At 36.3% G+C, this 12,328-nt stretch overlaps 1 protein-coding gene across 2 annotated transcripts in view; it reads right to left on the minus strand.

Annotated features, from left to right (window-relative positions):
• Nucleotides 1–12,328, minus strand: part of LOC121380437 — a 49,149-nt gene that overhangs the window by 16,551 nt on the left and 20,270 nt on the right. Inside the window, exons 5-9 of one of the 2 annotated variants that reach the window (XM_041509251.1) lie at nucleotides 10,342–10,508; nucleotides 9,033–9,161; nucleotides 5,795–5,827; nucleotides 2,298–2,345; nucleotides 418–504 (exon numbers count right to left, since the gene is read on the minus strand). In XM_041509251.1, coding sequence (XP_041365185.1) covers nucleotides 418–504; nucleotides 2,298–2,345; nucleotides 5,795–5,827; nucleotides 9,033–9,161; nucleotides 10,342–10,508 — 464 coding nt within the window. Of the gene's footprint in view, nucleotides 1–417; nucleotides 505–2,297; nucleotides 2,346–5,794; nucleotides 5,828–9,032; nucleotides 9,165–10,341; nucleotides 10,509–12,328 lie in introns of both variants that reach the window. The other variant, XM_041509250.1, reaches the window with a different exon arrangement.

Here is a 12,328-nt window from a genome sequence, read left to right on the forward strand (position 1 = left end):
TGGTATGGTTCGCTGTACTGCGGCCACTAAAATAGACTCGCCCGATATTTTTAGAATTTGTATGCTCCCAAATAACGTTATAAAAGGCGAAGTGTGATTTGTCAATATTTAAATTATTATTTACAGACGAAATGTTACCTGGACATTGGGGACTACGCAGTGTTGTTAGTTTTAAATCACTGGCAGGATTCTGCAAGTACGGTTTTGATTGGTGGACATGAGCTCCAACTGGCTGTCTTTAGATCCACATGTAGGCCTAATAGTGGAGCTAATTTTAATTAGATTGGTTGTCAACATCAGACGCACCCAGTCTTTACGAGCCTTTAGGGTGGTTGTCAACATTAGACGCACCCAGTCTCTATGAACCTTTAGGATGGTTGTCACTTTTCTTTAGCATATATATATATATACACTCACCGTGACGTTTCCGGGTTCCGATCTCCCCGCAAGTGCTGCACGGACTCCAATCGCCCCATTTCGTGGTTAGTAGGAAGTTATGTTCGGCTACAAGTTAAATTCAAGTGTATTAAATATAGTTTTTGAAAAGACTACAGTAATTTAACAAACATTAATCATTACTGCTATATGCCCTTTGGTTCCTCGCTAGGTAAATTACGATATCTGATCTCATGATCTCATATTGGTACTTGATTAGTGAGTGCATTTGACGTCAAGTCTTACGTCAAGTCTGACATGTCCAAGTGACCTTTCATTCGACTAATCAAAACATCGCTCAGATAAATCGGTCATCAGCTTAAAGGGACATTCTCGAGTTTGCTGCAATTTTTAAGATGTTATCGACTAACAGAGACTTTTTAACGATTGTAATTACATATCAAATATATTTTTTGGCATAAAATATTAGTGGCTGTATATTAAAAGTGTTTCTGATCGTTTTAATAACTGTACTAGGTTAAATTTAATTTAATTTAATTATTGTTTTTTTTGTACGTACGAAATTATTTGAAGACAAAGTCCAGTTTGGTCTTCTTACAAATATTAAGACGACCAGAAACATATTGAATATACAGACACTGATATTCTAAACAAGAAAACATATTTAATATGTAAGTTTAATCGTAGAAATATTTTATTAGTCGGAAACATCTTACAATGCAGCAGGAATGTTCCTTTAAGCCATTTCGAATGTCTGCTGAACACGAAATGGTTGGCTGGGCCGAAGGTAGGGTCTAGTTATTGTGCTTCCTAGGATTTTATGATTTGTGGTTGAACCAGTATTCACTAGCAAATGCTAGCTTCTATTTACCCACGTTATCGTAGAAAATTATAGATCATTGCGAGCAAAATCTTAAGGCATATTACAAACATCGATAAAAATTTCTTATCTTTATAAATTCTTAGTACATGTAATAGTTAGTATATGACTTTACAGAACTACCTTATGAAATCTATTCCAGATTTGTATAAAAGGTGTATCACACGAATTCGATTGTCTTCACATAGCTTAGCTATTGAAGTTGGGCGTTACAATAATATTGATAGACGTAATAGAGTTTGCGTATTTTGTCAACTTGGAGAGATTGAAGATGAGTTTCATTGTTTATTATGTTGTCTATTTTTATGATCTAAGAGTTTTATATATGAAAAATTATTATAGTGTATCCATATATGTTCAAATTAATAGACTTGCTAAGTACAAATAATATTAAAGGGACATTCCTAAGTTTGCTGCATTGTAAAACGTTTCCAAAATATAAAATATTTCTTCGATTAAACTTACATAATAAATATATTTTCTGGTTCAGAATATCAGTGTTTGTATATTCAGTGTGTTTCTGGCCGTTCTAATATTTGTAAGAAGCCCAAACTGGATGTCGTCTTCAAATAATTTCGTACGTACGAAAAAACTATATTTTAGGAAATAAAAAGGAACTTTAACCTAGTACAAATATTAGAACGATTAGAAACACGTTAATATACAGCCACTAATATTTTATGCAGAAAAATATATTTGATACGTAATTACAGTCGTTAAAAAGTATCTGTTAGTCGATAACATCTTAAAAGTTGCAGCAAACTCAGGAATGTCCCTTTAAAGAATTATGTAATTTAGGTAAATATCTATTGAAAGCATTTAAAAAACGTGAAATCTATGTCATTGTTACTTAGAGACAAAGTCGAATTGCACATGTTCTATTATATTCTCCTTGGATTGTAATAATGCTATTTTAAACCTTTTATTCGTTTTCCAGCATGTTATTTGTATTTATAACAGCAGTTATATCGTCAATAAACAACTGAACTGAACCAGATACAGATTAATCGAGACTACTTACGATATGTTTCATCCTCCATTGGTTCCTTCCCAGGAGTCTCCCGGGAAACTGAAAACAATCCAAAGTGTGCTATTGTTTTACTTGTACTGCCGCTTTATAGAGGAGTGACTTAGGGCAATTATCGTCACTTACTCGCCCAAATCACCACATTTGACACAGTTGTAGTTTAGGACAGTAAACATTTTTAAGACGGCGCTACCCGATTTTAGATGTCAAAGTTAAGGTCAGATCAAAGTCAAAGGTCAAATTTAGACAATATCCAGAAAATCTGTTTTAAAATACTACAAAAGGCACATATTTACCCTAAACATTACAAAATGTTTAAAAGGCGACTCCCCCAATTTAGACGTCACGGTCAGGTTACGACCAAAGGTCAAACTAAAATGGTATTTTAAAAATTCTGAAAATAGCACTAACAGTCGAATAATTAAACTTGTACTTTGATAGCCAAACCCTCAATCACTTTGTAACTGAGATATTGTATCATCATTTAAATCCAAGATCGCCACAAAATTGAATATCAAAAGAAAGAAGTGGCCACCTCAGTGTCAGCACTGTCAGTGTCTTCTGACGGTACACCACATTTTGATGGGGTGTACGCATCTCAAAGACACTCCTTTCGATTCCATCCAGAACTTTTATTACAAATTTTACAATTTGTACGTGATACTGACTTTTATTTTAAATTTTAAATGTATCTATCTGTGATATTTGTAGTTTTTGCACAGTTGTTTACACTGTATTTTTATTTAACTGGTGACTCCTAATAGCCGATGTATTTCTCGTGCTGGGGTGTCGTTAAACGTCTAATCTAATCTAACCTCTATAACTATCCCATGTGGAATAAAGCCAACACTATCTAACCTCTATAACTATCCCATGTGGAATAAAGCCAACACTATCTAACCTCCTCTATAACTATCCCATGTGGAATAAAGCCAACACTCTCTAACCTCCTCTATAGCTATCCTATGTGGAATAAAGCCAACACTCTCTAACCTCCTCTATAGCTATCCCATGTGGAATAAAGCCAACACTCTCTAACCTCCTCTATAGCGATCCCATGTGGAATAAAGCCAACACTCTCTAACCTCCTCTATAACTATCCCATGTGGAATAAAGCCAACACTCTCTAAACTCATGCTGCTGATTCGATGCAGATATTTAACCAAACTGAACTGACTGGGTATTGTGGTGTTCAAAGTGATGTTTTCTCTGTGTGTACATTGCTTGGCAACCTATCATTTTGGTGTATTTTCAAAATCAAATACTATTTTGGGCAACGACCATTTTGTTGTCATTTGTATCCTATTTCTGGTGATATTATAGGTATAACCGGATACATAAAGTAGTAAGTGCACTGTTATGTCGAGCAAAGTTGATGTTGGATGAATTACATTGTTCCTGACACAATCTGTTATGCTCGTAGAAATGAATTCTTATTATCAATGGATAGAACTTGGGAATGATACAAACGTTATTCCACAGTTCTTAGCTAACATCAGTCATTGCTTATTTATCAGATTAAGATTGGCATTATAGACAGTCTATATGATGCAGCATTACTTCTAGATTGTGCACCACATAGGATGTAGTAGGCGGCTTCAGAATGATTCTTTTACGTGCTATTTTAGATAGTGTTACCACAGATGATTTAAAACGTAGCTAATGCAAACATAACTTGGTTGTTCTTTGTTTTTGCAGCTATTTTGGTAGACAACTTGCATTCAAACCTCTTTGTATTAGAAGTATTATTATGCAATAACTGAATTACTTGCACCCTAAAACCTGTATTTGAAGTAAAAATTATTGTTTGGGGTAAAATATAGTATATGCCCATTTCTTACTCTTGGCGACCATTTATCACTAATACAAAAATCTAGCAATTTCCTTATAGATCAGCCGCTACTATAGTGATGGCCATCTTGGATTTAAATGACATTACTATGTCTATATTAGTTGGGGATAGTTCAAAATGTATTCTTTGACCCTAATGGGTGTATACTACCAAATCAAATTCCATAGACGACTATAGTAACATATGTGTCGTATCAATTGACATAAATATACTAACACCCCTCACCCGTAAAGTGAATCTGAAAACATTATGGGTGAAGCTGCTCATTTCAGATATAACGGGTAGCGTCTATGATTGACTACCCTAGTTCCACACAAAATTCGAGTACTTTTTTTTACAGGTACCTCATACATGTTTCAAACATAACGCTACTTGACACAATGGTACTATGGTACTCAAACTGGGTTTTTATTACAACCAACACACTCACATTTGTCACTAATCACAGGACTTGTGGTGTTAACTTCTCTATCAAAAGTTCGGTGCACTTCGAACTTTGACTCAGTCGGAAGTTATTTGGTTTAGTACAACCTAAAACCCAGCCATAGGCGACAGTTGTGTCATAGATGATTGTAAGTATCAGATATATTGTCAGTTCTGTCTTTTGGCAGCCATCTTGGACCTCAATCAGCACCTTTCACAGATGCAAAAATGACAAAGAACAGTTGTTGGTACCGAATTGCAAAGTTTAATGCCATACCGGTTGACTAAAAGAATTTGGAGACCGACCATTTTGGTGGCAATCTTGCATTCAAATCATGGTTTTATATCACAGTTAGCAAGATGTTATTATAAATGAAATTTATTACCACTAAAGTCCAGTCATGTTTTGGCTTAAGTGAGAAACAGCAAGTTATGTGTTGTGGCAGTCAATGCCAACGATATTGACATTTAACAGTGGGCAGTCCCATCTTAGATATTCTTTATGATCTTAAAATACAATTGTGCCCAGTTTAGTGCTTTTATCCCACTTTTATTGACATTGTCTAAATTTGACCTTTGACAGTGACCCGACCTTGACCTATAAAATCAAAACAATTGTACGGTCGTAAGGTACAACAGTGCCAAAGTTGGCGTTTTGGGCCAATGTGTCACAATGTCGTAGAAATTTGGACTATTATTGCACTATTATTACAAATTATACATGCATATATATATATATATATATATATATATATATATATATATATATATATATATATACATCTCTTACATTTTCAGTACTAGGATGACATTTCATAATTGGCGTATGCATTCAAAGTCATCAAATAAAACCATTTCAAAAGCAATTTTACACTGAAAGCTGTTCAGCGTTCAGAAAACAAAAAACGTTAAGCACTATGAGTTAAGTATGAGTTACATTCGAAATTTATACTGATCACAAAAATGCCGATAATTTACATCATTAACCTCTTATTGTTTTTTATTAACTCCACATGAAAAATGAAGAAATCATAATATTCGTAACTTTTGATGGCTGAATCTAAACAAGCAACCTGTTTGCAATATGAGCTTTCTCGTCTGTAATAATTACAACTGACTAAAACAAAGCAATAATACAGTAAAAAGAATATCAATAAAATAAACAATAACAACAATGAAATGGGCATAACAAAATAGCATTAATATTCAAACGAACCTTCTTTGATCGGTATATCAATGGGTTTTATGACTGCAAAGACAAACATAAAATATTACTGACAAGGCAACATGGAACATTTAGTTCAGTATCGCGTCGTGATTCGCTATGCAAGTTTCAGAGCTACACATGTTTAAAACAGTACACAGTAGCTGTTAATCAATTTTCAATTGATTAGAAATATTGCTAATCAAGATTTTAAAAAGAAAATGTTCCTTAGAGACCTATTAATTTTCTATTACAATAACATTACAACAAAATATTATACTCATGGAAATTCAAAACAATTGTACTTAAAGTCTTAATATTTTAATACCAACAAGAATTCGACTTGTGCCCTTTTCATAATAGTGTGTGCATGCAGTGTGTTTTGATGTAGTTTTGAACTGCAGAACAAGCACATGCCTGCTTACTAACTTCCAGCTTGCCAATACTGGTTACATTCAGCTGGACGACTCTTCTCATCCCCAATCCAACTGCGAGACGATCACATCTAGGAGAATACTGTTCTTAATGCTCGAACTAGCGGCCCGCGAAAAGCAAAAAGTAATTCATTTTGTAGACCTAGCAAGTGAAGTAGAACTCCACCTGCTAAAACCACCAAAGAATTACAGGTAATTTTCCAAGGGACAGATGGTTATCTCATCTGCTATTTAGTGCGTGATTCTGTTATACTTTAATTCCATAATGCTCTAAAATATATTTCAGATGTCCTAATTTGTTTACAACACTACCCCAAACCCTCCCTCAAACCCTCCCTCAAACCCTCCCTCAACCCGTGCTGTCATAGTTCCAGCACGTCATAGGTTTTGTTACCTGGACATATTTCTTCTGGCATGCTATGTTAAAAGAATAACAGCTGACCATATTTTACTTCCTATTTCAAGCTCTAGTTAGTACTGTACAGCCATACCACCCTCCACCTGTTACCGGCTATGGTCGGACTGCTGGTGCTCCCTTGAACCTGCCAGTGCAGGTGGTACCTCCTCCTACCCACCCCACACCTAGACGGAAGAGCCGGCCGAGGCCGGCACTTGTGCCCAGGACAGGCGTGCGCTACAACAGCTTGCTCTGAATTTGCACGTTAAACAATCTTGTCCTTGCCCTTTAATGAACTATATATAACACGTGTACCCGTTAAAGGAATGCACACGCAAGGCGTTTGAACAGGTAGGCATTTTCAACGATATATAATGCGCATCATTGCTTAATATCAATAAGTATATTGGTATATTGAATTCATTGTTAAGCCATTTTGTACCATCTCAGTGACTACGCCCTCTGGCGAGCCGGTGGTTACGTAATACTTAACGCGTCAAGTCAGGAATTAAGTCTTAGAACTGAAGAAACAAACGTACCTGTTTTGTGGAATGATGAAATGGGCATGCATCGCAATGTTCTATAATAATATCCATCCCAGTAAGCCAGCAATAAGTATATATTATTTATATATATATATATATATATATATATATATTTATATATTATCATCAGTTGTCAAAGTGGCTACAAAATATGTTGAAATAATTGTCGATATATCATGTTATCTCTGTGCATTAGCCTATGTACTGAAATTATAAAAGAAAGTGTTTACTTAGTTAATTGGTCTATTATTTTAGTTGTCTCTACCGGTGATTCCTGATTGGCAGGTGTATATTTGGTTGGTAACTAGACATGGCAGTTGCCGCAGTCTAGACACAAAATGAATACGTAGGGCTTTCCGGTATTACTGACATCACAGAGTATTGTGATGTAGCCTGTTTGTTACCAGTCTGATGCATCATGGAATGTCCTAATATTAGTCTTTATTTAATGTAATGGAGAAAATGTAGACACTTACGTTATTAGCATACAGTGGATCAGGACCCGTGTCACCATATTGCTGTAGAAAATCAAAACGTTCTCCAACAAATAAACTGCCACCCCTAAAATTTTAATAGACAGTATCCGCCGACATGGTTTATTACTGTAAATAATTCTGTAAAACTCTTGATTAAGTAGACGTTCCCATCTAAAATCACAGAATTGACCAATTACGTAGTCCAAAAGAAAAGAACATTTTCACTTGGGTATTGTGGGTGGTCGTTTTTGCTCCAACATACCAACGCATTTTTTCTTTGGATTTTTTAGAGAAAAATACTATAACCCCTTTTCGTTCTGTTGATGCAAATTGAAATATATTTAGTTAAATAATTTATTATATTATCAAGTCATTTATGTTGTTTCACAAGTCAAGTTTATCAAAGCAAAAAGCCTTGTCGTAAATTACTGCGTTTGTTTACACTGTGCATACAGGAGTTAGTAGGAGCTGACGTCACTTCCTTCAAAGCTAGAATACCAGACTCCACGAAAAATAAACAAAATGGCTGGCCCCCAGTTAGCAGTAATAAACATAGGTTTTGTTTTAATTAATTCTAAAACCACTCGTTTTTCATTTCTTAAAGTGTCAGTATGTGTTGGTGGTCCGGGTATGCATCTTTCCAACACATAAGGTTCATATTTGACTTGGGTTCTTCTATAAAATGCTATTGACAAAAATATGAATGTCCGTGCATGTGAACGCCACCCTATCCCTTCAGCAATGTGGCTTGGAAGATAAAAGAGCTAGTGGAACCGCCAGACAAAGGTTCGTATCATCAGTAGGGTCCACATGCACTTAAGAAATGTGTCCAGTTTCTTACTTGCCATACCTTGAGTTTTCACAAATTTTAGTATGCTGTTCTGGATTTTAAAAATGCACTTCTAGAGGTGGGGAGCAAAACAGTATTCTTTGACGTGCGGACTAATTATTAAACGAACGGAATTTTGCCTTTAAAATCATAATCGTGTTTTATGCAATTGTCACTATCAGGTAGTCTTCGTTTATGGTGCAGGACTTAGATCAGTCTGTTGAGCGCTCGCCTAGGGTGCTTCTGTTGCAGGATCGAATCACCTCGGTGAATCCATTCAACTATTGTTGGGGGGGGGGGGGGGGGGTCTCGTTTCAACCAGTGCATCACACTTGGTCAAAGGCCGTGGTATGTGCGTTTTTGTCTGTGGGAAGGTGTATATAAAAGATCCCTTGATGCTAATGGAAAAATGTAGCTGGTTTTCACTGATGACTACGAGTCAGAATTTACAAATGTTTGACATCCAATAGCCGATGATTAAGTAATAAATGTGCTCTAGTGCTATCGTTAAACAAAACAAACTTTTTTTCTTTGTTTATGATTTTACCGGGTACATTTGTTGTACTTACCGTCAAAATGATAGAGGAATCTCAACTTGTCCCTGGATTCAAGGAGTCTTTTTATATCTGCTGGTGTCATGATTCTCTTCAGCAGGTGGTCGGGCTCCGTGTGGTCTTTGCAGAAGTACGTGCCAGCATCTTCTGCGTAACAGAAATTGAATCGAAATATACTGGACATCTTCAGTACTATACACGAAGGACGATCGGCTCACCCTCTTCTTAGACAACGCTTCCTTAGTTGTTGGGGGGAGTGGGGGGAAGGGGTATATATTTGTTTCGGTAAGGTTTGTGATATTTAGCACAGTTCTTCATAATTGTTTCTACCATGCCACTGCCATGATCAAAGCAGGAGTCTTATGCTTATAGGGAGAGCACCGTTTTCTGCAAACTTTACTTGAGATCTTCATACAGAGTTTTATATCCTGCCCGTGCACCGTGGTGGAGGGATGTAATATCCTCTTTGAGAATGGCCAATACAGCACAACTTCCCTTTTCGGGCACCTTGTTGGCCGTGAGGTGCATCCGTTGAGTTGGGCGCATATCTACGGGCAGGTTTTCTGGCGATACACCACTTTGGCCTAGAGTTCAGCCAGACGGATGGTTAGGGAGACCCGACCTGACCAATCGGCTAGTAATGCCAAGCTCTAGAGAAAACAATCTTTGTTTTGTTAATTGTGTCAGGGACAAACATTATTTATAGGTCTCACTACACAGATGTCATCTGCCATTGAAACCCATGTTAAACTGCCCAGCTTCATTGGCACTAACAACATACACCATTGCGAACATACATTATATAAGCATTTATTTTTACTCACAAATTGAGAACATTTCCATCTAAGTTTTTTGCTATATGACCGAATCTGGCTGTAATACCAGTCCGAACAGGTGGTTCATTAACCGATTCACTCCGGCTGTCTCTTGCGCTATACCTCCATGTCCCAAAAGGTCAATGCACAATATTACAAAATAATATGGGCAAAATAAAACCAGAAGGCTTACCATTAAACATACATATTGTTTTAATTCTTCACCATTTCCTAGAAGTGAATAGAATCACTCGATATAAGGTGCAGTTATAGGAATAAACAGAAGATATTTTTGTATTCTAGTCATTTTAACGATTTTAAAAAATTTGTATTTCTTAATTATAATCTGATAGCAACAAATATTATTGGTAGTAAATCCCCCGAACCTCCCTAGAAACTCGGGCTATAATAATAATAATAATAATATTGGTGTTGTTGTTAAGTTACCTACCGTAGGGTTTCAGGTGGGGGAGGGTGGTGGTGTTAGTTTAAAAATTTATTTGGTTTACCTATTGTCGGTTTTTCAATAATCAATGTGTGGTCTGTTTCTACATAAATTCTGTTTAGCCGTGGATCATCGTGCATATCTGGGATGATTTCGTTAATCCTGTACACGCCCTCCCACATGATTCTCTCTAACCGAAACCACAGCATAGACCGGCGTATAGGGTTGCCACTAGAACACACAAAAAAGAATTATTTTAATAACATTTTTAGCTGGTTACGACTGCAGACGAGCAGCCAGCCAGTCGTATCAAGCTTGATTCCATGGGCAGTCATCCTCACCCTGTAGCAGACACAACCACAAATAACGTAATTAATCAAGCAGTTGAAAGTAGTCTATCACGATAAACCTTGGTTTATTTTCCTTTCAAATAGCTTAAAATATTAATACGTCTGATAAAAATTCCCGAAAGCTGATTTTAATAGATGTTTTACGAAACGCGGCGCTTCTAATGATACCAAAATAAACACACCCAGACCAAGATACTTGTAATTTTCACCGATACAAATGGATCCTTATAATATGGCATAAAAGCAAGCATGACTGCAAATCGATTCATTAATAATAGTTATTTTTAGAATGTCAACAATTAAATGCAATGAGCAACTTGTGCACATGTATATGTATGCAGATATCAATTTAATTAGTTATTTACTTGTTTGTTCTTTTTTTTCGTTCTTTATTTCTTCATTTATAGATTTTTAAAAAATAATGATTTATTTTAATTTGTGGATGGTATTAAATGGTATACGTTCTACAAACAATAAAAAAAGTAATAGTGATCAGACAGTTTGCAATTACTAATTATGGCTTATTTCAATAAAATAACAAAATATACATTGATACAATAATTATACTTATGGTTATGGGTACCTTTTCGTCAATAATCCAAATTTAAGAATAATAAATCTGGTTTTGGAAACTGATTCCCTCCCTGCAGTATACATACGTTTATAAATGTTTGAAATAATTTAATAAATAATCCAAAATTATCCATTATGTCTTTCAATGAATGAAATCGGTATGGTTGTAAAATAAAGTGCATAACTTCATGGTGGTAACATCATTTCATTATTTGTGTAGATTTGTGGAAATGTAATCATGATTGTAATCATGATTGCTAGACAATGTATTCGCAATCGTAATCGATTACTTTCAATTATCTTGGAATCGTAATCGTAATCGTGACATTCTAAAGTAATTGATTACTTTTGTCAAGTAATCGCCCCATCACTGATATATATATATATATATATATATATATATATATATATATATAGAGAGAGAGAGAGAGAGAGAGAGAGAGAGAGAGAGAGAGAGAGAGAGAGAGAGAGAGATATGATATAGATATAGATATAGATATATACTAAAACGCAAAAGAAACGCAGGTCCTGAAAATGCGAAAGAATTGCACTTTGTAAAGCAGTATCTTTGGTGGAATTGAACCTCAACTGTGTTAAAGGACATGGCACACACCCACACCGCAGTCCCACCTGCGTGTCAATTTCATTACCTGTGTGACGTCACGAATTCTCAAAACACGTTGTTTGCACGTGCTGGATCATCCGTATCATGAATCCAGTGCAAACACACTCATTGAAATGCTTATAAAGCCTACACACCTGGATTTAATCGCATAAATTCAATTTGAGTAGTGACAGACAACAGAATCACATTTTAAAAATGCCGCGACTGACGCAACTCCAGCGAGGGATGGCCATCGGGATGTTGCAAGCCGGACAGACCCGTACTGCTGTAGCCAGACAATTGGGATGTCATGTTTCGACAATCGCACGCCTTTCTCAACGTCACCAAATCACTGGATCTGTGAACGATCGACCACGCACCGGCCGCCCGAGGGTGACAACCGCAGCCCTAGACCGGTACATCCGGGTGACCCACCTTAGGAATCGGATGCTGCCAGCAGCTAACACCGCTCACCAGGTGCGTGGTCCACGTGGTCCAGTGTCCGCCGATACCGTCCGACGCCG

This window comes from Gigantopelta aegis, chromosome 9, assembly GCF_016097555.1.
Source record: "Gigantopelta aegis isolate Gae_Host chromosome 9, Gae_host_genome, whole genome shotgun sequence".
Lineage (NCBI taxonomy): Eukaryota > Metazoa > Mollusca > Gastropoda > Neomphalida > Peltospiridae > Gigantopelta > Gigantopelta aegis.